This window comes from Aspergillus nidulans, chromosome VI, assembly GCF_000011425.1.
Source record: "Aspergillus nidulans FGSC A4 chromosome VI".
Taxonomy (NCBI): domain Eukaryota; kingdom Fungi; phylum Ascomycota; class Eurotiomycetes; order Eurotiales; family Aspergillaceae; genus Aspergillus; species Aspergillus nidulans.
Window position 1 is genome coordinate 459,459 of NC_066262.1, and position 24,055 is coordinate 483,513.

At 49.2% G+C, this 24,055-nt stretch overlaps 8 protein-coding genes across 8 annotated transcripts, besides 1 other annotated feature; 6 read left to right on the plus strand and 2 right to left on the minus strand.

Moving 5' to 3' along the window:
* Window positions 1-24,055: part of a sequence feature (contig 1.169 1..351151(-1)) that runs on past both edges of the window.
* ANIA_09091 (general transcription factor IIH subunit TFB6 family) lies at window positions 223-1,423 on the plus strand. The gene is made up of 2 exons (XM_677268.2): window positions 223-752; window positions 888-1,423. The coding sequence occupies exons 1-2, from the start codon at window positions 365-367 to the stop codon at window positions 1,337-1,339; spliced, it is 840 nt and encodes a 279-aa protein (XP_682360.1). The 5' UTR covers window positions 223-364; the 3' UTR covers window positions 1,340-1,423.
* On the plus strand, window positions 4,219-7,747 carry ANIA_09090 (RNA-binding protein rrmA). Its single transcript, XM_677267.2, has 6 exons — window positions 4,219-4,528; window positions 5,349-5,478; window positions 5,551-5,800; window positions 5,889-5,993; window positions 6,049-6,919; window positions 6,987-7,747. The coding sequence occupies exons 3-6, from the start codon at window positions 5,598-5,600 to the stop codon at window positions 6,987-6,989; spliced, it is 1,182 nt and encodes a 393-aa protein (XP_682359.1). The 5' UTR covers window positions 4,219-4,528; window positions 5,349-5,478; window positions 5,551-5,597; the 3' UTR covers window positions 6,990-7,747.
* On the plus strand, window positions 8,452-10,445 carry ANIA_09089 (uncharacterized protein; the record flags this gene model as incomplete). Its single annotated transcript, XM_677266.1, has 6 exons — window positions 8,452-8,691; window positions 8,751-8,777; window positions 8,824-8,884; window positions 8,952-8,963; window positions 9,037-9,240; window positions 9,292-10,445. The coding sequence occupies 6 exons, from the start codon at window positions 8,452-8,454 to the stop codon at window positions 10,443-10,445; spliced, it is 1,698 nt and encodes a 565-aa protein (XP_682358.1).
* Window positions 11,753-13,018, plus strand: ANIA_09088 (uncharacterized protein; the record flags this gene model as incomplete). Its single annotated transcript, XM_677265.1, has 4 exons — window positions 11,753-11,902; window positions 11,958-12,238; window positions 12,282-12,491; window positions 12,874-13,018. 4 exons carry the CDS (start codon window positions 11,753-11,755, stop codon window positions 13,016-13,018), a joined length of 786 nt encoding a protein of 261 aa, XP_682357.1.
* Window positions 14,321-16,933, minus strand: somA (protein oefA; the record flags this gene model as incomplete). Its single annotated transcript, XM_677264.1, has 5 exons — window positions 14,321-14,488; window positions 14,539-14,805; window positions 14,866-16,153; window positions 16,249-16,406; window positions 16,469-16,933. The coding sequence occupies 5 exons, from the start codon at window positions 16,931-16,933 to the stop codon at window positions 14,321-14,323; spliced, it is 2,346 nt and encodes a 781-aa protein (XP_682356.1).
* Window positions 19,013-20,042, minus strand: ANIA_09086 (TRAPP complex core subunit BET3; the record flags this gene model as incomplete). Its single annotated transcript, XM_677263.2, has 4 exons — window positions 19,013-19,319; window positions 19,384-19,575; window positions 19,642-19,861; window positions 20,008-20,042. 4 exons carry the CDS (start codon window positions 20,040-20,042, stop codon window positions 19,200-19,202), a joined length of 567 nt encoding a protein of 188 aa, XP_682355.1. The 3' UTR covers window positions 19,013-19,199.
* Window positions 20,303-21,676, plus strand: ANIA_09085 (WD40 repeat domain-containing protein; the record flags this gene model as incomplete). The annotated part of the gene is made up of 5 exons (XM_050612428.1): window positions 20,303-20,518; window positions 20,581-20,626; window positions 20,679-20,759; window positions 20,814-21,569; window positions 21,624-21,676. Exons 1-5 carry the CDS (start codon window positions 20,375-20,377, stop codon window positions 21,674-21,676), a joined length of 1,080 nt encoding a protein of 359 aa, XP_050468352.1. The 5' UTR covers window positions 20,303-20,374.
* Window positions 22,659-23,821, plus strand: ANIA_11182 (uncharacterized protein; the record flags this gene model as incomplete). The annotated part of the gene is made up of 5 exons (XM_050612429.1): window positions 22,659-22,911; window positions 22,962-23,281; window positions 23,318-23,480; window positions 23,603-23,633; window positions 23,752-23,821. 5 exons carry the CDS (start codon window positions 22,659-22,661, stop codon window positions 23,819-23,821), a joined length of 837 nt encoding a protein of 278 aa, XP_050468353.1.

Below are 24,055 nucleotides of genomic sequence, written 5' to 3' on the forward strand. Positions count from 1 at the left end.
ATCAGCTGCTGTGCACGGACCATATTAAACTCTTGGCATGACATCTTCGACCCCGGGCTTAAGAAGGATAAAGGCATACACTGTTATGAAAGCAGCTATAACTGTGTTGTTGCTCACTGCTCTATTCTAATTTCAGAGATTTTTGTTCAAATACTGCCTCTATTGGGAATCATACCCATACCCGAGTAACCCACGAGGAACAAAGCCACATACAAAATATTATTACACCCCGCCGCGGGAATTCATTTCCAGATCGTATCGCGGTAGCAGTCGCACTTCTCAAAAATATAACACTCTGCGGAGCACCTGTCTCAGGAAATAATCCAGCCTCAACCTCGATCCCGACCTTAATGCAATTCCAACCATGACCACAACCAACGGCGTAAGCCCCGCCGGCGGCGGTTTTATGCAATCGTCAGCTCTATCTCCAGCCCCCTCAGCGTCAACCGTTACGCCGTCGGTCCTTCCAAAACAAAGAACGCATCCAATTCGGCCGGGATCTATAAAAGAAGCTACGGTAATCAACTATGTTGACAAGACGATACTGGCGATTAATCGGCGGCACGCGAAGAAGTTCAGTAGTGTTTTGGAACAGCAACCGACACAACTGAATGGTATCGACACAAATACTAAGTCTGCCTCGAATAGGGAGAGAGAGGTAGGAGGAGAGAAAGAACGCGGGTACGAGAGTTTCAAGGAAGTCGTGAAGGATATTGAGAGCGTTGTGGATGTGCTCTGGGTTAGTGGGACTCGTATGTTTCCTTACTACTTCCGCCCCCCTCCTCTATCTTCCAAAGGGCAAGATTGACATGGTGCGGTACTCCTAGCATACCTCCAAATCCCATACCTGATCTCCCTTTCTGGCCTCGTGAACAACTTTCTCCCAGATTATCCCTTCTCTAAAAAAGCGACCTTCCGTCTGCTCCGCAAACTAGACTCGTTCTTTGCGTCGCTAATACTAGGTGAAGACGCCGAGACGGGCCAGCTGCTTTCAGGGTTCGAAGGTAGGCGAAATGTCGTTTCGATGACGGAGAAGGTGAGAATCAAGAGTATTGCCGAAACAGCGAGGGTGCTTGTTGTTGAGAAGGGGGATAGTAGTGATCCGGGTGCAGGTGGAAATGATGACTCTGAGGATATTGACGATGTCGAGGACGAGGACGAGGTAGATTTGGACTTTGGATTGGAAGCGGACAGGCCAGAGAAGTGGGAGATGGAGACAGCGAGAGTTTATGAGAAGACAATCCAGTTGTTGGGTGATGAATTGGGTACAGAGGTCGAGTTTTGTGACGAGGATATGGCGCGTGGTGAAGAAGAGAATAGCATGTCTGCGAGTCCATGATTCAGTGTTTTCATGGGCGAGAATATATAAGTCACTCTATACTTGGGGTAAAGACAACAATCTAACAGGATAAGTTGTTATGCGGAAAAGTCACGGCTATGTATGACTTGACCGTAGACATGGCTCGGTCTATAATACCACGGCTGAGGAGGGCCTTTGCTGCGTCGGGTATTCCAAGTAGCTCTGTGCAGGTCGAATACTTTCGTAGGGTAGGGTACCCTGGACCTTGAACACCACGAACCATGCATAGATTGAGCCCTGGACGAACTTTTTCCAGATTGTAAATCACCAGAGCAAGAAGTTCCCTTCACAGAAGGAGGGCTAAGCCTAAACATGGGCTGATGCTAGATTACTGGGTTGTACCAGTGGACTGCCGGGTGAGATAGTCTCGAGAGAATACTCCGTACCAAATGAAACCTCAAAAAAACAGGTCATGAACCAGAATTTTGCTGAAACGCGCATGATCCCCTGGGGTTATGACAGGGGTAGGCAAGCTAATTGGGAGTAGTTGCAAGGGTTTCCAGTGAGGGACAGTTTGTGCAGAGACTGGAGGGTATCAGCTGCAAGCTTCCAGTTCTCCTTAAGACGCAGTTTGGGTCTGCGGATGCAGCTTGTGATTTCAGCGTGCAACTAGAGCTGGTGATCCTTCCCAGATTGAGTCGCACAGGCGCAATGGTTACTTGTGGCTGGACTAGTACGCATATGTAATTGAAGGTTCGCTCTATTGCGCTGCTTTAAGATCACAGGTCCAATGCTCTATCCTATCAACATTTGAAAAGTTACGAAACCTGAAGGGGCTTGCCCTTGCTCAAGAGCCGAGACTCGAGCCTGGATTAGATGGAGATTGTCGGAACTCACGTCGCGAACGCGTCCTCCGACGAGCGATTAAACCCAAGCAGGACTAGCGCTGAGGCTGCCAGGTTTGTGGCTTCTGTGTCCCGTTCCGTAAGGCACTCCGTCTCCGGCTCCGGCTCCGTCGAGTGGAAACCTGGAGCTTGGACCTGCGTTGGTCTGAATCTGACGAGACAAGGCAAAACTGAGGCTGACGCGGAGTTTATCAGGAGATTAAGATCAAGAAGCTTTTCCTGATGTGTCTCGATAGTGGTCTCTATACGAAGTCAACCTCAGCAGACACGTCACGAACGCAAAAAGCAGCAGTATCGTGATGGCCCAACGAAGAGCATACTAACGCACAGGAATCAAGCCTTGGTTGTGTTTCTGAGAGTGGATCTTGGCCCATAACCTCAGCAGCTGGAGCCTCAGTTTTAGGCCGCTGCTGCTTTGCTTCTTGGTGGTTAGCTGAGCGCTCCAGGTATGGTAAATTGGTATTGTACACAATACGTAAATACGCTGGGCTTACCGACGTTTAAGCAAGGATTTTATAAAGCAAGGAAACTCGCCTCACTGCGTATAATGTGTACTTGCGACGATCATGGGTAATAATATCCCAGTCCAAAGCCCGTTTGGGTTTGACAATTATCGACCTGGCGACTGGTATACTGTGCAAAGGGCAGATGGCCTCGGTTGTATGCACGCACAAGAGCAATCAAGGGCACACACAATGAGCTCCACGAAACCAAGGTTTTGGGGCTCACAGTGGGGGCGCGTTTTCCACTGTTCAGCCTTTTTAACGTTCTCTCCAGTCTTTTTTTTTGCCGTTCGAATTCAGGTTCCAGCTCTCGCGTTTCAGCCCTCTTCCTAGTCAAACGCGTCTCAAGCCTTGAAGGACCGTGGATTCAACGATCCAAGGAACAGGGTGCTGGCGCAACTGCAAGCGGGCACCGATCTACGAATTATCTGTGAGCGTTCACTGCCGTCCAGAGCCTGGCGGAGACGCCATGACGAAGGGCCCATGGGACGCGGATGACACTCGACGAGTCACAGTGCGAGATTCGAGCTCGAAAAAGTCCTTGCAACATCATAGCCATTACCCCAAAAATGGCATGTGCCTCAAGTCGAATCCTTACCTTGCAGAATCCTTCCTGCAAATACGTAGAATCGCTGTTTTACAGCCTCGCGTGCCTGCCTTGAAGCGATGAAGCTTGAACAGATCGTCGCCAATAACGATTGTATGTGAGATCATGTTATGGAGGCTGGTTTACTTCTAGTAGCGTCTCCGTAGCGACTACTAGTAGTATCCGCACAGAGTGTTCAGATCCAGATTCTTGGGCCGATCTTAGCCAGGCACTGCACGACATGTATATCAGGTCTCTCAATCCCCAGATGCTGTATCTTGAGATTAGCGGCGTGCAATGGATTAAGATTTTCTCAGGATGCAAACCCGCAGGTTGCGGCGGTCATCTGGTCTGCAACGGTTGGCTGCTCCCCCAAGCGGTCGTATTTCGTCTGTATATACCATACCGTACATGTATCTCAGTCACAATTCTCGGCGACAAGGGTAGGGCCATCTGTTTGCACACCTTCCACGTCCAATATGATGTTGATGGACTGAGGAAAGTGAGTACAACGAGTACTCTTGGATACTTTGTACTTTGTAGATTGCATTGCAACGCCGGCTTGTAAACCTGGTGGGCAGGCAGATCCTGGACAGAAGGAATGATGACAGAGACTTGAAATCCGAAGGAAAATTCTTCGTCCCACCAGAGCGTCGCCCCTCGTCTCCTCACAGGCAGGGCGCAGTGCTCTGTGCTTGTGCGTGTGTATAATAATATTTTCGAGGAATTTGGGCTTGCTGCAAGCCTGCGATCTCGTTTGTCCGTCTTTTTACCGATCCTCAGTCTTTCTTGTCTCTTTTGCTGGCGTTCCCGTCTTTTTCTGGTCTGCCCTAGTCAGTCTCCAGTCTCCAGTCTATCGTTCCAGTCTTCCTTTCCTCGTTCGCTTCTTCTTCCTTTCCCTCTCCCCTCCCATCTGAAGAATTATCTTCATCCTACCCCTCCTCTTTCTTTCCTCGTCTTCCCTCCCCTGTTTCTTGTTCTTGTCGGAAATCACGGAGTCGGTTTGCGGATCAGTTCTGTAACTCTGCTTTGTGTCTTTTGTCTGCCTTTTTTCTCTTCCTCTATTTCTTATATTCTCCGCCTTCTGAGAGTTATAGCCTGCTATCTTACGCCCTGTTCTCACGCATACAACTTTGTCGTGCCGCGCCTGAGCAACGCTATTGATCTCCTCGCCCTCGACCGTCCTGCGATACTCATTTCTCGAGGTTACTCCCGTTTGATACTGCATTGTCTGGTAAGTCATTTTCAATTTGTTTTCTTTTTTTTTTCCCTTTCGCCGGGGTGGACTCCAATCTTTTGCCGGTTCATTGTTCTTTTTGCGGGAAGCTTCTGGTGTCGCCTTGAGGATCAGCGATCATTTCTCTTGATGCGCTCGACGCAAAACTGTACCCGGGCGCTCCGGACACCTTTCTGGGGGACGTGACGATGCAGCTGGTCGATTTCTATTATGATACCGGTAAACTTTTATCGGGAACAATAACGTCAGTCGATGTGTCAGTTGCTATATGCCTGCGGCTCCAGGCCTTCGTCCGGCCTTTGCCCGCTGTTCCTGGTCAAACCTCGAACTACCGGCCCTATTATTTGGAGCCTCAGTCAGTCTGGTCTACAAACTTCCATCATATTTCCTAGCACCTGCGATTAGGTCACTGAAGGGCAACTTGAATTGGCGGCAACCTCGCTGTCTCGCAAGACGGTCGCAGTTGAAGGGATGGCAAAGTATTGACGGATCCGGCGATTTGGTGAAGACTTTCGTTCGCCCGACAGTACCTTATTTTTCGAATCCAGAACTTCCTGTTTAGCACGGTCGCTTTTTCCGGTGCTCAATCTTATCATCGCTTTACATTTAAAATTTCCACTCAGAAGTGACCGCTATCACGGCCGGGCTTCCATTCCGGCTATCGGTTCCCTGGAGATTCCTTCCACTTCTAACTGTTGTTGTTGTTGTTCAAATCACATCGGCCCCATTTTGTTTCAGTCCAGCCTGTGCCTTGATTCTCGTCCTCAAATCTACTCACAGCTGAGCTTATTTAGCTAACTGCGGTTGTCGCGTCCAGGAGTCAAGTACTCTTTCACCAAGTGCTCAACGAACGTACGACACGCTCCTTGACGACCTCAACGAATTACCCGGCCATTTACGCGTCAAAAAGTTTCCCTGGGATTTCTGTTTCTCATTTAAAACTTAAGGTATGCGAGGTCTCTATTCATATTCTGAACGCGCGAATAACACAGTAGGCTAAGCTAACACTGAATTTGCAGCCAGCTCTATCAATCGTATTTTTACCGACGTCCGAAACCAACTCAAAATGTCCTTTCAGAACTTCGATTCTTTCCAAAACCAGCACCCAGCGGCTGACGCAGCCGCTACGGCTCCGGGCGCTCCAGCTACCGCTGACACTACCATGACTGGACAGGCAGACCCTTCGACCGCCCCATTCCAGGGTCCAGCCCCGGGTGAGGGTGCTCCTGCTGTTGCTCAGCAGGGAAACGAGGGCAAAACCACTCTTTGGTATGTGCAAACACAGCAGCTCTTTCATGCTTGGTTTCAAGCGCATCTCTTTCTGTTCGTACGATGACCTAACTAATATTCGATGTAGGATGGGCGAGCTTGAGCCTTGGATCGACGAGAACTTCGTCCGCAATCTTTGGTTCCAGATGGGCGAGCAGGTCAATGTGAAGATGATCCGTGACAAGTTCTCTGGGTGAGTACATTACAGCGCATTTGGACACTGAGAGCGACGATCCTAATGTTGGTAGTAGGAGCAATGCCGGTTACTGTTTCGTTGATTTTGCCAGCCCCGCCGCTGCAGCCAAGGCTCTGTCTCTGAACGGCACCCCAATGCCGAACACTAACCGTCTCTTCAAACTGAACTGGGCCACTGGTGGTGGTCTTGCTGACCGTAGCCGTGATGACCGTGGCCCTGAGTACTCCATCTTCGTCGGTGACCTGGGCCCCGAGGTTAACGAATATGTCCTCGTTTCTCTCTTCCAGAGCCGCTTCCCGTCCTGCAAGTCCGCCAAAATCATGACTGACCCAATCAGCGGCATGTCGCGCGGTTATGGATTCGTTCGTTTCTCTGATGAGAACGATCAGCAGCGTGCGCTAAGCGAGATGCAAGGGGTTTACTGCGGCAACCGTCCAATGCGCATCTCCACTGCTACCCCGAAGAACAAGGGTCCCGGCGTTGTTCCTGGCGGTATGGGCATGCCCGGTCCTGCTGGCATGTATCCTCCCATGGGTGCTCCCCCAATGGGCTTTTATGGCGCCCCCCAGCCAATGAATCAGTTTACCGACCCCAACAACACGACTGTCTTCGTTGGCGGTCTCTCTGGATACGTCACCGAGGATGAACTCCGCTCATTCTTCCAAGGTTTCGGCGAAATCACCTACGTCAAGATTCCTCCTGGAAAGGGATGCGGTTTCGTCCAATTCGTTCAGCGTCATGCCGCAGAGATGGCCATCAATCAGATGCAGGGCTACCCCATCGGTAATTCACGTGTGCGTTTGAGCTGGGGCCGCTCGCAGAACAACTCTGGCCCTGCTGGCAGTCCTTATCGGCCCGCTCCTCCCCCGCCTCCCATGTACCTCCCTCCTCAACATCAGTACGGCGGCTTCGCCCCTATGAAGGTGAGTGCTTACTGATCTACCTGTGACCGCCGACTTCGCTGAATATCTGCTGACTGATTCACTGCAGTGAAAGTTTAGCGTCTCTTCGGGTGAGATGGAGCAACAGGAGCTCGCTTCGCTTTAAAATATGGGTCTTTCATTTATACAGTTTCAGCTTTGGGACGGTTTTCCTTTATGGTTCTTGATGGACCCCAATCTCCTGTTCTTATGTGCGTGATGTGTGCAGTGCTTCCATCTTTAACATTACCTGAGTTTTTATCGCACCTGCTTCTGCAACCTTTCGAATTTCTCACCTCAATTTCCTTGCCCCTGAAAGCAAATCCGTATGTACTGCCATCTTCCAACATCTTTTCTAGCTGTGTCTACCCCCTTCCAATTCCCTCTTCGAGTTTTCTGCTGTTACATTCAAATCTTAGCTTCATTCCTCGTATGTCTTCAATCTGATGCGCATTGTTCTTGTGCTTTTCTGTACTCCATGGGAAGGCAGTCTGCAAAAAAAGTTTGCTCTGAGGGTGGCATGAAGGTAATAATCGAATTTCTCTTTCAGTTTCGTGATGCTGAATAATGCTTTCTGTTCCTAGATTGCCTGTACACCACTGCCTTGTTCGCATCGTCTGTTCTATGTTATGTTGTTCGGGGTCAGTCTGGATTGCCTGCTCTCGCTATTGCACATGGATCAATGCTTGCGGGTCTTCACTAGCCTGTAACTGCTGGGTTTGACGGCACTATTTTTGTCTGTGCTTGCTTTCGGAGTTCCGGTTGATCGCATACCGTGTGCTGACCTGTCAATGCTGTTGGACGTATGTCGAGCACTTACTGAGCAAAGTGACCATATGAGCTACTTCTTTTTCCATGTCCACTTGAGGCTTTTTGTTACATCTTCGAATATCGGCAACCGTCTTAGTGCCTGTGTCTTTCTTACGGATGATTCCCCTGTTCGATATGCAGAGAGCTCCCTTCGTTGTTTAGCGCCGGCGCCTTCATTTGTGTTTTAAAATCACGATAGCGAGACCGGTATGGCGTCACGCACCGGGTTGTTCTGGGCGTATTGATCTTCTACAAGGGTCAGGTTTTTATCTGTTTCTGTCTTCCCAGTCGGGATCACGTTCTGTTCATAGATAGGGTTCGTCCAACACCAAGCCACAATACAATGCGAGACTGCTTCGCCTACACTTGGTTCTTTACCTACTAGTCAGGCAGGCGCTTTCTGCTCTTCACTGAGGTCCGATTGTGGCAGGAGCTCTCCATCACCCGCTAAACACCGTTCACTATCCCCTGCCACCTCTACCCAACTCAACCACTCTCACTTCGAACCCATCCTTCTTGTCCCTACTCGCAGATGTGGCCGTGTTGTTAACCCTGATATTTTCTACTTTGATTCCAGTCCAAGCTCCAGATTCTTCGTTTCTCATCTTATTACAAACAAAACACCAGCAGCGTTACGCGAACTCGGTCACGATGCGTTACGAAAATTGGGACGTACTTCTATTCCCAGCAAAGTCCAAGGTCCCTGTGCAGGAATTTAAGACGCAATGTTTTGTGACCCGGGACCGAGGGACGTACCATTATTGCTTCCAGATTGCATCTATACTGACATCACATCGGATTTTTTAGAATCCCCTTACCTGCACAACCCTGCCTTCTTTGGGTCGGCGGCCTATTATCAACCGCAAGGAAATCTTGGTTACTTGCCGGTTCTCACCACTTTCATACCAAGTCTCCCCGCAGACAGTCCCTTCCGAGTGTCTATACACAGCTGGGAGCCACCACATGTAAGCCGTTTGATGGAGAGTCTGTTGCAGCCAGATGATACCTCTCTATTTGAGGTCAGAGTCTTCGTGGATGGACTGTGCGTCGCGTAAGTCACCCTTGGCATCAACAAGGTGGATGTCGCACTCAAAAAGTCATCGTCGTCATGCAGGGGCAGCGTCTTTCCCCCGCGAACAAACTGGCCACATGTCATTGGTAAGTCGTCCAGTAGGCCTAGACCTCTGCAAGAGAAGACTAGAAGACTAATACTGCGGTATATCAGACTTGAGCTCGCGTAGGTCTCTCTCCCCCATTCCAACCACCTTTTAGTGTTGTAGACTAAACTTTACGTTCACCGAACTCCACAGACGTCGACAAGAACGGCAACCAGGACACCTTACGTTTTCCGCCATTCCACCAGGAGATACTTGAACAGAGGCACTGGGATGCAGGAGACCTCCATGGAAGAATCAGGGTAGTTGTTGCTGAAGGGTTTGCACGCCCGCATCGCAATCCTCCCTTCGAGCGAGTGAAAGAAATCATTGCTTTCGCATTTCAACACGCGCCTCTAAGTGAGTTTTCGAAACAGCTCAATATAAGGAGTACCGGCTCACCTTGACCAGACGTCTTGGAGTACTCCAGTATTGCCTGGCCTAATACATCTATGTGGAGCAAGGAACCGCGCCTTTTCAAATATAACGCAGGAAGCGGAGTGAGTGACCCCAAAGAGGCGGAAGACTCACACGCCCATTCACCGGCTGCTCGGCACGATGAAACCCGGCCACCGGTAGCTCCTATCACCGGACAAATTGGTAATCCACCTGCACTGAACTTCTGGAGAAATAGGAGCTACCAAGGGCCTGTACCACAGTGGCAGGGGAACTATAGGGAGCCTAGATGGGCACCTCCGGAGACCGTCTTTGCCGACCCTTTTATCGATCCTTATGTGCTTGACCCAGCTGCACGACATCGTGGCGCGAGACAGTCTTGGGAGGACATATCTATGCCGGATTATGTCTCTAACTCTAGCGGGAGCCGAGCAATCTCGAGCATGACCGGAATCAGCTACGAACATAGCAAACATCCAAGCCTTGTTGCCCCAATCGGTGATGACGCGTACAGCCAGTTGATTCAGGCTCTCAGCCCTACGAAGCAGCCCACATGCAGTACTCAGCCTCCGACGACAGCCTCCGCCACTGCCGCCATACCTATGGGAACTAAGCTTTCGGCAGCAGCAGAAGCACGCTCCGCATCCCACCGCAAAAGTGGAAATAGTCGTGCCTCAGCCAACATCCTAGAGGATATGTCGTGTTCGAACTCCCGCGATGTATCCGGTTCAACAACCGCGGCATCGAACACCATGCCACCTGACCCTTCTGCTGAACAGGGAGCGGCAGCCAAGCTCCACGCCAGCCCTAGTGGGCCTATTAAGAGCAGGAAAGAAGGGATTTCTCTAGAGAATAAGGAGAATGAAGCAGAAAAGGCTTGTAGAGACAGTGATAAAGCACGCCAAACACCTTCCAAACTCAACGTGCTGACCAATAGCGGCGTTGAAACCCCGACTGATGGCAGAAAGAGGCGCTCGGTCAATTCCAGTCGAGACGACTGTCTCATCATTAACAAGAAGGAGCCAGTGCTTCTCTCACCAACTCTTCTCTCGCCCACTCAAGATCTCTCCAGGATTAAAGACAGCGTTCATAAAGACGGCTTCGATCGTTTTCTTGATTCCCAATCGACACTTGTCAGTCCCACTGCGGAGGTTGACGAAGTCGAGTGAGAAGCCAACGAGACACCTATCTTTACAAGCATTGATTTGGCAATATGACTATGTTGCCGACCATCTTCATTGCCTGGTTACTGCAGATTCCCAGGTGGGATCACCGTTGCAATTCTGTGAAAAATCAGGGGCGCCAGCTTTGCATTGTTGTACTATTCTTTCTATTGAGCCATCCAATCAGTCATTACTACTTGCTTTAATCGTTTGTTCTAAACATTCGCAATTAATTGCTTCAGTAGAAGAGCGTTTGCAGCACCCTGCCTACTCGGGAAGGAGCAGTGTTACCAACTACGACAACAGCAAGCAACACATTCAAGTCCAGCTTGCCACTCTCTCTCATTCGTCTCCACCTTTCTCTTCGATACCCTGTTGCTCATCGCTTTATCTTCCCAGCCCTTGCCCATTCTGCCAGCGGTGTCGCTACTTTTATCTACTTGCTCTTTTAAAGCCTGCCATAGGTTTCAACACTGCAATTGATCATGAACAGCCAGCAGACAGAACAGCCAGAATTCGGTGTTATCTCGTATCCTCCTTCATCATATTATAGTCTGCGATCGAAGTCGACGGAAAATCTCGATTTGTCAACTTACCCTGCACCATATCAAGGAATAACCCCATGGATTAGTTACAATAACCCCTCCTATCCGTATACCAATTCGGCTACGCTTGTGCCTGCTACCGTCTATTCTACTACTATGTCAACTTACATAGACCCTCTTGATTCGCATCTCTCAACTACGATCACGCCCGCTACGTCCAGCCCGTTCCTTCGAACTCCCAATCCTCTTCTCAACTTCACCAACCGTGTTGAGCCGCCGAGAGACGGAATCTCCTTCAAGGTGGGAGGACAAAACCAGCACGAGGTGAATGACTTTCTTACAGAGCTGTCGCGCCCTTGGGCCGCGTGTGAAGCGGAGGAGCAACGCCAGATGGAGGCAAACAGCTTCTCTAAGGCGCTACCACGGCCTGGGGCTGCGGACTGAGCATTTAAAGAGGAAAGTAATGGGAACCAGGTACGGCTGAGCGATGTTAGCCGCATTCATTAAAATGATTTCAGTTCGGAGCTTCGCGAAGTTGTTGTAACTGACAATTTTGGTAGAATTCGAGAGCTAATGCTTCTCGAGGATTACCTGTTACTCTTCATTACTTGAGTGTTGATTCGGTCAGCGAGTCTGATATACTATACTATTTCGGCATATTAGCAATAAAGGCGCTTCTGCTTCCTAGGTTCCAATTCACAAAACGCCGAAAGAATAGGTATTGGGGAGTGAAAATAACGATCTACGGGATGACATTCATCCAGTCTCATGTATACTAATCTCGAAAAAAATGCGAAGGTTCCCGTATGCAAGGAGGCTTTGAAGAAGCTGAAAGTTGAATTCCCAAACTGGGTCGTGCCCGAAGGACCTAGGGATTCACTTGTGTCATCTGGTTGGGATTGGGTGAAACTTTGCAGGGTATGATAACATTCTCATTATTTTCTGCCAGCATGCTAATTAAGAAATTAAATAGTACTGCGTGCATCAAAGTCTTCCTGAACCATTGTATACAAAGTATGTTCATCACAAAGGGTACCGCCACGAGGTTGAGGTAGGTGGAGGTGCGTACTTTGCACCCCTCAAATACTATGCGGCGGAGCTGCAATCAGAGCAGAGCGCAGCACACGTGGCTCTCTATGACCTGCTCGTGAGGGAGGATTATGGGAGTGCCGATACCGAAGGACCCTCGAGCTTGAAAAAGTCCAATGAGGCACAACGAGGCTCTGTTGACTGCCATTCCCCAGGACCATCATCGTAAGTCTACCGAGCGAATAGGGCCGGAGTGTCCTTCGAATAGGAAAAGGTCTTTTGAGGCGCTCCTGGATGAATCTGCTCAGGATTACCTTTGTTCGTCTATTGGCAAACGTGCTCCGGCGAGGAAATTGGAAGACTACAAACATTTAGGAAGAGCGAGAGGGCACGGCGGCAAAAACCAGTCGCCGCCAACTTCTTCGCAGGCCAAACCTGCCCCAGGCGACGCTAATCTGCAGCCATTGAAAAACTGCAGGTTAGCAGTAGTGGAGGCTCAAATAGTACAAGAAAACGGCGTTGGAAGGTCACACCTTCTGATATATTACACGAAATTCAGAACGTTAAATTTTGGGTCGCAAAGTTAGAAAGTAACATAGATCCCTTTCACTATATCCCAAGCCTCGAACCTGAGGCTAACACATATACTATATGATTCTCCTCTCACGAGGGGAGTCGCGACGTTCATTGTCTGAGAAAGTCTGCGATCTCCTGAAGCTAGAGCATCCCGAGATACGGATCGAGAGAAGTGATGGCCGGCTGATCGAAACCGGCGGACAATATACTGCGGCCGCCTATTTCAAAGGTGACCCGTTCCTCACAAGGGCCGGCGCAATTGGGCGTATCTAGACTTTCAATAGTACTAGGACTGCAGTGCATGAAGCCTGCGCTTGGAATGTTTGCAATTATCTGATTGATCTGGTGAAGGAGGACATGATGCTGGAAGACAACGCAGCCAAAGAGCACGAAACAATTACTCGGTGGGGTGACACAGCTAGGAAGTGATTCTATACTGATGATATGTGACCTCATAAGATCCCGGTGTGATCTGAAGCCGACTATGATCTTCGGTGGCTTTGTCAATGTAATCGCTTAGGGCTTGCCAAACCAAAATTATAGGGATATCAAGCCCCATTTGAAAGGGTTAGACAGAGCAACGAAGATGATTCAACTTGCGAAAAATTACACACATTTACGCTTGGATGCATAATATGAATTGGTTCCCGCTTGCGTCCTCGTTTGTTGGGGAGCTATCTCATCACTAAAGAGGCATTCAGCACCGTGGGCTTTGCGCCGGTTTTCAGGGTAGACGGGAAATAAGCAAATCTAGAGTCCAATAGCCGTTGTCACAATCTGAACACGATTATGTCAGTATAGTTAACTGACAGTGAGTTTGCGCAGTTGCCAAGCTTATGTAGACCGTGTTCAGACTCGTACAAGACCATCAGACTTTTCAAGATAGTAAGACCCTAGAAGGGAAGGGAGAACCTAGCTTCCCGCGCTTACGCATGAGGACAAGAACAGGAAGGTATGAACATGCTGGTAGACTTTAATGAAGAGCAAGGCATGATGAGGTTTATTTTCACTTGGTTCATGGGATCGTTCCTAACGCGGTCAAAGCCAACGACAACAATAGCCAATTGTTGACAAAAGCCCACTGAAATTAACGCCCCCAAAATAACAGATGATACGCAGTGACAAGCAGTGACAGATTCATTGATGATGAGAAGGCAGAGGATAATGGAAAACGAGAAATCAAAATGAAATGAAATTTAATGATGATAATGATGATAATGACAATAGTAATAAGTAATAATACGGAAAGAATCTTCTAGGCAGGCGAGTGTCTTGGATAGGGTACTCTTAAGCGTGTGACGCTAGAGCAACAGATAGGGTCTTTGGAATTTTGAGATTAACCAAACGTTGAAAGTAATAGTAGTAATATAAGAATGAAAGAAGGAGAAGGAGAAAAGACGTGGGAAGTTGAGAGAAGCTCGAACCAGAGCAGCTTGATCACAAGCAGAAGCGCAAACCATTCCAAACCAGAAGCAACGCTCCGCGGAGCGCACGCAAAGGGAAGGATATGCAAAGAACAAGATTACACCAACGCCAGTGTCACGGGCACATATCCATATCCAAGATCATGTCGGCACAGGGAAAAAAAAAATAAAATAAAAAAAAAAAAAGAGAAAAAGAAAATGGAAAGAAAGCGAGGAAAGGGTAATAGCCAACTTGGCACGAGGTCGACAAATGTACAAACAAAACAAGGGTATAAGATAGCTTTGATTTAAAAACCATTGATTTCGTTCAGAGACCACTCTCGGTGCCAGTCTCAACACCGTCGGTGTATGATATGCTTGGGTCGAACCCGAACCCTGTTGTATCCGTATCGGTGTTGAGGAATGTATCGAAGTCAAAATTCTCGAGGATGTCCGGGTTCTCCAGTGCGCTGAAATCGAGGCTAAATGCAGATGGCTAATTCTAATGTTAGCAAATGATACACTTAGTTCCCATGTAGAACTTACATCGGGCATGGTAAGATCGTTGAATGACTGGGTTTGATCAGGCGGCGGAGGCTGCACAAGAGTCTGTTGAGCGGGAGCGGATGTGGGCTGAGGAGGAGCGCCCGCAGTGGCATTCCCACCAGACTTGTTAAAGGATTGATGATGCTGGGGAGTGATTGGCGTCGCTGGTGTAGGAGTCGGTGGCTGCTCTGCCTCTGATGATGGTGTAGCGGTCGTGTTGTTAGCCGCCGCCGCTGCGGCTGCAGCTGCAGTCTTCTTGTTTGGTCGCTTTAAACAGTTAGCATTGACTGAAAGAACGCGTTGAGATTAATGGTAGGAAAAGCAAACCTTGGCTCTATCCTTAGTCTCTTTCTTCTTCGGCGCGGCCTTAGATGCGGGTTGCGGAGTCGGGGGAGCAGCATTTCCAGTCTGGGGGGACGGAGGAGGCTGACGGCCGGCATTGGCTGTAGGAGGTTGGGGAGGTGGCATTGAATTCACACTCTGGGGTGTTCCGGTAGTTGGGGGCTGTATTATCGGAGATTGTTGTGGGACAACAGGTTGACCACCTGGCTGTTGTTGCCAGCCTCCATTCGGCATTCGATTCGCCGTGCCAGCCTGGACTGGTTGGCCCATTTGCGGGCCACTAAATGCCGGGTTGGAGCTCGGTGGCCGCATACCGTTGGCGCCCTGCATACCTTCCTGCATCGTCTTGATGTAGAATTGACCTGCCATTTCGGGGGGTAGTTGCCCGGTGAAGTTCATTGAAGCAGGAGAACCACGGCCCTGCATCATTGCGTCGGGAGCGTTCGGTGAATTCGGAAGACCAGATTGATTCAATTTGGGAGTGTTGCGCTTCATTTGGTCGTTAGGGATTGGCGACGCCCCAGTCCTACTGCCCTGGGGAGAAGTACCCGGAGGCATTTGACCCGGTTGCTGTTGGCCCTGCTGCCCAGGCAAGGGTTGACCATCGGGGCCACGAGTCATGCTGTCCTGCTCTTGGCGAGCCATCATGAGTCGGCGTTTGTTTTGCTGCTCAAGGAGCATGAGTTGCATTTGATAGTCCTGGAGAGCATGGTTACCATGCTGGCCACCAGGAGTTTGAGCCCCAGGCCTAACCTGCGCCATTTGGCCATTCGGATAAAACTCGCCGTTGTTCATCTGATACATACCCTGGCCGTCTGACATGGGAACCAGATCAGCCTGATTCGGCATCACGCCGGGATTCATTAAACCATTAGGCATGCCCTGGTTATTCATTGCTGAGCGAGAGTGATGTAGAGCCAAGTTTTGAGCATATACCTGGATTGGTTTTGGCTGTGCAGCCGGACCCGATTGCTGAAAAGCACCAAACTGGTTAGGGTTCATCGCGCGCGGCGTAAGTCCATTCTGGATCAACATCGGGTTCTGCTGGCCAGGCATCGCCTGACCCTGGCCACGTCCGTTGGGTGCCAGTTGTTGCCCATTCATGGGACCACCTTCAAGGCGGGGTCGTTTCGACGGGGATGGCGCGTTCTCGGCGGAGGATGGAGAGGGCGGTCGGTGGCCGTTCATATCCATATCAGAATGCTCGCGTTGCATCTGCATCATCTGCATCTGTTGACTCTTTTGTTGTAGTTGCGCATATTGCTGCTGGGAGCTATAAAAAATATCAGCATTCGGTTGCCCACCACTGGTAGGGCTATAAATTGTAGATATCCGCGCATAAAAGGGGTAGAGGGCGAGCACACGTACAAGCCACCAGTGTTATTCTGCAGGACGGCCTTCTGTAAGTTGGGAGGGACCATTCCGTTCCCACGCATGTTGTTGAGCCGCCCCATCTGACCCGGCATCATTTGTTGCTGGTTTCGGAACATTTGACTTTGTTGCTGCTCTCTAATGCGCATCATATTCTGCGGCGCAGAGCGTTAGAGGGTCGGCAAGGGGGTAAAATTAATAGGATCCGCGCTCATACCTGAGTGTGTTGGAGATATTGCCTCACATCGGCGCTGTTCCCTTTCTTACGCTGGGACCAAAAAAACTCCCAGAACAGGCTGAACCAATCCAAGAGGAACGAAGACGACTGACTTTCGCTGTTGAGATTGGGACGAGGCAAGTCGTCGGGAATCTTCAGTTTGTCACCGTCTTTACTGTCTGTCATCACCGCGTCGCCGTCGACACCATTCACTTCGCCCTCCCTGCGTTGACCCGGACTTGTCTTGATAGGAGGTTCAGTGTTGAGCTTGATTGATTCATCCTTGACGAGGGCTCGTGCGCAGTCATGGTAACCGCGTTTCAGGAAGTAGTCATAAATATATGTGTTGAGGTTGCCGATCATGACTTCAGGGGAATTGTTCATACTGCCATCATTACGGGGTACCATCGAACCATTATTGACCATCTGGACACCTCCAACCGGACCACCGACACCAGGATTCATTTTGGCGTTCCAGTGACTGTCACCTTCTCCTATTCGGTTGTCCTCGGCGGGAGCGATTTAGATAGCTGATACGCACATCCACAGGCTGGAAGCAAAACAGCCTTATAGAAGGCGGAAATCGACGCAGAAGTAGTAGTGGGAAACGATAAGAGTAGATGAATATTATGAGCGGCGAAAGAGTATGCAAAGTGCGCCGGAGAGTTCGGCGTCTGCACGCTCAATAGCAGATGTAGATAAATCGAAAGGAAGTGTTCTCCCAGCGCACGATAAGAAGCTCGTCTGACAGGAGGCGTAAAGAGATATTGGAGGTGAAGGAGCAAGTCGCTATAACATTGGTCATAGGACCTCAGCTGTAGAGATCAACCGCGCGAGATGGCTGGGAGTTGCAGCTGGCAGTTAGCAACACGAAAGAAGCAGCCAGAAAGGATCGGCGTTCAGTGTGCACGAAAAGTCAAAATAAGATGAGCGCGTGGACAGCTGTATCGCGGGGGGATGATAAAAAAAAGATAGTTCAACAGTAAAAGACGATGCTGGTTAGAGCGCTCTTATGGAGTACGGAAAGCGAAGTGATGGAGCAGCTGGCGGAGATCAGGCCAGCGAGAGAAAGAGGGGGGCGGTGGGTGGTAGAGTAGGCGACCGTCAAGATCAGGTATAGGTGGATCTTAGAAAAGCAGCGAGAGTACAATGAAATGGGAGAGGCAAGTGGAGGAGTTGTGCAAATGAGGAGAAGGAGAATCGGAGGGCGTGGATATCAGGCGCGGTGCCTGAAGAAGAGTGGTAAGTCAAGGTCAAGTTCTCAGAGACTCAGACCGACTTCCAGGACTTGGAGACTTGGGCGCTGCTTGATTCCCTCTTCCTTTCTGCTGGGCGGAAATCGCTTGTTCGGGCCGGAATAACCTGCCCGGAACAAGGCGGGAGGGCTGGGAGATGCCGCTGCCAAGCGTAGATCTGAGTATGCAGCCAGAGCGGCGAAAGTGATACAACCGCGAAAAAAGGAGGAACGGAAAAGACAAAATATGGAATAAAGCAGAAGTAACAGCTTACTCACCTGCTAGCAATGCGCACAGCAAGAAATAGCGATGTTTGTAGAGAGTAGAGATCGGACTCGATGCTTACGGTGGTTGGGAGAGACCGCAATCAGGCAAGGCGGACTCCGTCTCTGTCGCCGCAGAGCTGCTTGACAGCGTAGTTAACTCCCCCCCACTAAGCAGGTATAGGACTAGATCCAATGAGTCCAGAGAATAAAGAAAAATGGATTTTGAGAACCGACAGTGTTTTTATCACGCCGCGCGAGAATGATGAAGAACCGTGTCGGAATTGATGGACTGATCCAAAGTCGATGCATCAGTTGTTACACCAGGATCTCTCGAGAGGCGTAATTTCCAGCACAGAATGGATCTTGTCCATTTTTAGACTTAGCGTATCACGTGGCTCTCCTGGCACGTCTCAACCCTTACAAGCTAGAAGATTTACATATTATTACACGACATTCTTACGGAAGAGTGATGCTCCAAAGGACTTTATTATTCCGCACAATATTACTCTGTGCCAGATGCCCATTATTGGCGTGCAGATAGCTCAGTATAATTATCAGTCGCATACCCCGGAGTACCAAGAGTTAATGGGGCTGATCACTAAGCGCCGCAAACAATATTAGTTAGGTTATAGACGTCTATAAGGCGATCATCTCCTAGTTCCATATTAAGGAGTCAGTCTGCTGTCATCTAGTTCCTTGTCTGCGTCCCAAATTGACTCTCCTAATAAACAAGGCCTGGGTTTTCACCATCGAGTATTAACTAGTGAGGAATGATCATTAATAGTATAAGCCGAGATCGCAGCTCGTACTCCGAAATATATATTTTTGCAAGGGATAGATTCATAGTAGGGGTAAGTTTAGCGGGTTAGCTGTATGTGCTAACCAAATTGTAAAAACCAAGAAATATACAGGTGCCCGATCAAGCTCCAAAAGACGACTGGTGCCCTCATTGTGCCCGTTCCCAGTGCAACCCAGCTATCAGTAAATTTATGAGATGTATCTTTCGACACGTAGTATTTCACTAAGGCAAGCTGGTCAAGATGTATCGCACCACAACGGCATTTTTATCTGTTCTACCGGTAGAACAATAGGCACATCAACCTACTACAGGGTTGCTCGTTGATATTACTGGACGCGTTCATCACGGCCAGAGACACATAGTGACATGACTAAATCGAAGTTGTAAGCCCCGAACACCGGACGCCATGAATCACAACAATCGCGCCGCATTCAATCTGACTCTGGAGGCACTTCGTCCTCAATATATCTCACAAGCGAAACCCGCATCTCAGTTGTGTCATCCCCGCGCAGAATGTCGCTAACAAAATGAGCTTCAATCTGCATTTGCACCTTATATTAAAACTTAGTTAGCGCTAGCGATGCGGTCAATTGGAGAGGAGTCTTTTAGACTTACCATTTCTAACGCGCCCCGAAGAATGCCGCACAATATATTTGAGAACCACAATTCATCCTGCGCTCGTCCATCGTCTGGCAACTCGACAAAATCCGCTAGCGGGTTCTCATCAAAGATCAAGGAAAATTGGTTGTTGTCGCTGGCCCAATTCGTCACCGTCGGGGTGATATTCAGAAATATCTTAAATCCCACCTGATCCGTATTAGCTTCACTGGGTAGATCCAGCTGATCGTCGTAGTTTACCAACGGCTATCGTACCTTTGAGATCATGTCCGCCGTCTCACGGAAGTTGGCACATCGTTGAGCATTGGACTTTGCCAGAAAGTCTTCAATGAGGCGCATTCCAATATTATAACCCATTTTCTCCAACTGCTTGTTCACTTCGGGGTAGTTTCCGTCGTAGTCCTGACATAGTTGTGCAACAATTGTCCCGTAAGTCAGCGTCACCAATTCCGCATTAACTTTATCGATCTTGTTTCTGCAAGCAACGATCGTATCAGTGCATTTGTTCGGTAGCTATCCCAAGGCTGCTAGAGTGAGGTGATGGCGGCGGCTTACTGACTTCCAGAGTCTGAAAGATCAACGTGTTAGCAGGCTGCTTAATCCAATATCAGAATTACTTACTCTTCTCCAATTCTCGACACTTTCGTTGAGGACATGGTCACGGCCTCTGTTCAGGATGTTCAGTGACTAAGTTCAGGGAGGGGACACGGAGTTAATCGATCTCCGCAATACTACACGGATTCAATCGCCGATGAATGAGACCCCGCTTAGGCTGGGGAGTGCGGAGCTTTACGCGCTTAGATACGTGGCCAGCGCCTGCCGCGGCTAGCGTCTCGCTGATTTGGTCACCGCCCGAGGTCTACCGGCCGCGTTTTTCTTGATTGCGATACCTGCTTAGTTACTACGGCTGGCTGTTTACCGCCCCCAGACTTCTCATATCACATTCTCTCCCATTTCAGTCTTTGGAAATTGCGAATTTTCTTGCAGAATGTCCGGCGAGAAACGACCGGCTCAAGCGGCCTTTGGCTCGTCAAGTCAATTGGTTGTGAAACGAAAGAAATCTGATGGTGGACTCGATAATAGTGCAGCTGTTGTCAAGAGCTCAGGACAAGATGGAACCCTCGTACAAGCGGTATGGAGAGCTCTATCGACGCACAAATACCGATGAAATATCGTCATTGACGGTAATTGCAGGTCCCCCGTACCAGTGGTCTCAACGCGCCGATCATGGAGCTCACAGGTGAGGCTGAATGCGATCTACCTGGAATAACTATGCTAATACAAGACTTCAGGTCATTCTGGTGAGGTTTTCGCCGTACGATTTGACCCAACGGCTCAGCACATCGCATCCGGTTCCATGGATCGATCTATATGTAAGTCAAGACTAGGACATGAACTCGAATAATGACTAACTTGCATTTACAAAGTACTCTGGAACACCTATGGGCAATGCGAAAATTACGGCATTCTATCTGGTCACAAAGGCGCTATTCTTGACCTGCAATGGTCACGAGACTCCAAAACCATATTCTCCGCATCGGCTGACATGACTCTTGCAAGCTGGGATATAGAGTCTGGCCAGAGGATCCGGCGCTACATTGGTCATGAAGAGGTCATAAACAGTGTCGAAATTAGCAAAAGAGGCCAAGAAATGCTGGTCAGCGCTAGTGACGATGGTACGATGGGGATATGGGACCCTCGACAGAAAGAGGCAATCGATTACCTGGAAACGGAGCTTCCTATTACCGCGGTGGCACAATCTGAAGCTGGAAATGAGGTATTCAGTGGAGGCATTGATAACGCAATTCACGTATGGGACATTCGAAAGAAGGCTATAGTTTACTCCATGGCTGGACACATGGATACTATCACATCTCTTGAGGTTTCGCCAGATTCGCAAACTCTTCTGTCCAACTCTTTTGATTCCACAGTACGCACATGGGATATTCGACCTTTCGCGCCAACGAATCGTCACATCAGGACATATGATGGTGCACCGGTCGGTCTAGAAAAGAATCTCATTCGAGCCAGTTGGAATCCTGCTGGCGATAAAATTGCAGCTGGAAGCGGTGATAGAAGTGTTGTTGTTTGGGACTTCAAGACCGGGAAAATCCTGTACAAGCTTCCCGGGCACAAGGGCACTGTCAATGATGTGCGATTCACGCCAAATAATGAGCCTATTAGTAAGCCCAGCTGTTCTGAAATTCCGAGTTTCTTATGCTAACTCTAACCTCCAGTTGTCTCTGCATCGTCTGACCGGAATTTGATGTTGGGCGAATTGGGCAAATGAAATTGGAGCATTTTAAGGAGAGCAACTTGGCCTTGGTTTGCCTCTAGAAGCCCATTTCTCAAAAGACGATTGATCTATGGATATTCACGACTCTGAGCGGACTGACCGCTACCGTGGGATAAATGCGCTGTGAGCCAATCAAGTCGTCCAATGTTGTGGCACAGGATTTACCAGAGGGAATACGAACAGTTGGACGCACCTCTTCAAATCAAAGGGGTGGGCCTTACACTGGACGTCTTCCGGGAGACTATCCTATCGCGAAATTAAAAACTGGCCTATTCCACGAGCTGGGCATTGATTTGATAGCGGGTAAGGATCCGCTCATCTGAAGATGTCTTATTATCAGAGCTTTGGACTAGGGATATCCTCATGTACACTGCATCACATGAGCAACTTTGATTTTGATAGTACTTTCCCATGGATGAAGCATCCAGATATTCCTCGACATACATATTCCATATGCTGGACTTTAACCATAATCATCTATGATGGAGGAGTTGGGCTAACATATCACCTCAGACCAAAGCCCAAATGAGTACCCTGTTTTCTAGCTTCGAATTCGGTATAGGGGAGAAGGTTTGTTCATAGGAAATGTCACCCGTTCAAGAATTTATGCTACAATTTGCTCTACTTTCGGACATGGGAGATGGAAAGGACTTGGTAGTAGAGGCACCTTGAAGTCACCTAGCCCCTGGGCCGGCTTTGAATTCTGGTCGGCTTTGAGGCAAAATTAGCTATTTCAACTGGCGTTTTGAGTGCCTACTTTAACATTTTGTGTATTCAATGAACGAGGAACGTCCGAACATCATAAACCGGCCATGGATTAGCAAGAAATGCGTCTAATACGTACAGTCGGACGCACCTTCTCTAAGAGCACTATCGACCACCTGGCATTACAGTTTCCATTTCATTTCTATCAGCATGTCAGTCTTCCGAGATCAATGCGACCAGGGTCGTGTGCGAGGTGACTCCACACGCATCCATGGCTATCCGGTCTCTTCCCTTTATTCCGATACCACCGATGCCATTGCAGACTACCCTCACACTCCCAACTTCTCAAACTTTTGCTCCAACTGGAGCCTGCAGCTCGCATCATGAGGGTAGACGCAGTGTGATACCGGGGAGGAAACCCTCTGTGCGGGCTTGTACCTCAATAATCCGAGATCCAACCATTCATTGGAAACTTTTTAATTTAGTTCTCTCCACGGTCCTTTTCCTTATCAACCTTGCTATCTGTATGTCTTGATTTGCATGTCTGCTCTTTTGGTCCTACTAACATCCTTAGTTATCACGTTCGTCGTTCTTCGCGCTATTCAAGGGCCCTGGATTTACATTATCTTGACCTTCATACTTCTGACGATTGGAGTAGTATGGTGTCACGCTTTGTGCCGTCTAGTTGCCGCAGTTTATCAGTTTCCGAATTATGCTGCCGATTGCACACTTCCTATCGAGATGACAGAGACTGCTAGCTATGTGCGGCCAAACCATCCTATTAGTGTCACTTTAGCTGGGGACGAGGAGCGCTCCACCGGAAGTCATAGTACTGGCCATGCTGTGAAAGTGACGACACCACCGCCGGCGTACGGTCTATGGAGAGACAGTGTGGTAAGTGACGACACTCTGTATTTTGAAACCGCACAGCTATTGATCTACATCCAGAGACTCGATCCTTGCCTACTTCACTGGCAGTGCCTTGAGAACCAGCCGGCTGCACTGCAACACACGGAAAGGAGGAATGAGAATCCAAATCGCGAGCCGCAAGGACACCGGCCCCCAAGCTACATGTCCGACAACAGCGTCGAGGGTTGAAGCCCAACCACATCGTTCAACGAGCATTTGCGGCGGTGTTAGCTGGTCGCTGACCTGGGTGCAATTCCTCTACCGATTCAGAAGCCGCCACGTCCTCTACATGGTGTTTTTCTTTAGGAGCTATGGGTCAAGAACATTGGCTGAATAAGTGTGTTTGGGCGTCCACTTAAAATCTGTCCTCTCATCCGCTCTTCCGTACTTATTAAGCCTAAACAGTTAGTAGCATAATTAAAAAACTGAGAAACCGCTACGACAAGACAATGTAGAGCACCAACAATCAGATGTAATAGGGCCAATGTCAATAATGTAAGCTGGGGTGGTGGAGAGTCGCGATAAGATAGGAGCGGAGATCTGGTCTCTGGATCCTTGAAAGCTCACGTGCAGTCTCGACTCTAGCCAACAATTGTATTGGCATTGTCAGCCGCAACCTAAGGATTTTTGAGCAGGACACCTGTGACCATCGGCGCAACCGGCTACCTTCCGAAATAGTCCCTGCCACGCTCCCATGCCGTCTGCGGCCGGTTCGTTTCTGCGGTTATGCGCTTAGGATGTTGGAGGCTGCAGATGTCC

Coding starts and splice junctions, on each gene's coding strand:
- ANIA_09091 (XM_677268.2), top strand. CDS start 365: ATGACCACAACCAACGGCGTAAGCCCCGCCGGCGGCGGTTTTATGCAA. Junction 753..887: donor GCTCTGGGTTAGTGGGACTC/GTATGTTTCCTT, acceptor ACTTTCTCCCAG/ATTATCCCTTCTCTAAAAAA.
- ANIA_09090 (XM_677267.2), top strand. CDS start 5,598: ATGTCCTTTCAGAACTTCGATTCTTTCCAAAACCAGCACCCAGCGGCT. Junction 5,801..5,888: donor GAGGGCAAAACCACTCTTTG/GTATGTGCAAAC, acceptor TATTCGATGTAG/GATGGGCGAGCTTGAGCCTT. Junction 5,994..6,048: donor ATCCGTGACAAGTTCTCTGG/GTGAGTACATTA, acceptor TAATGTTGGTAG/TAGGAGCAATGCCGGTTACT.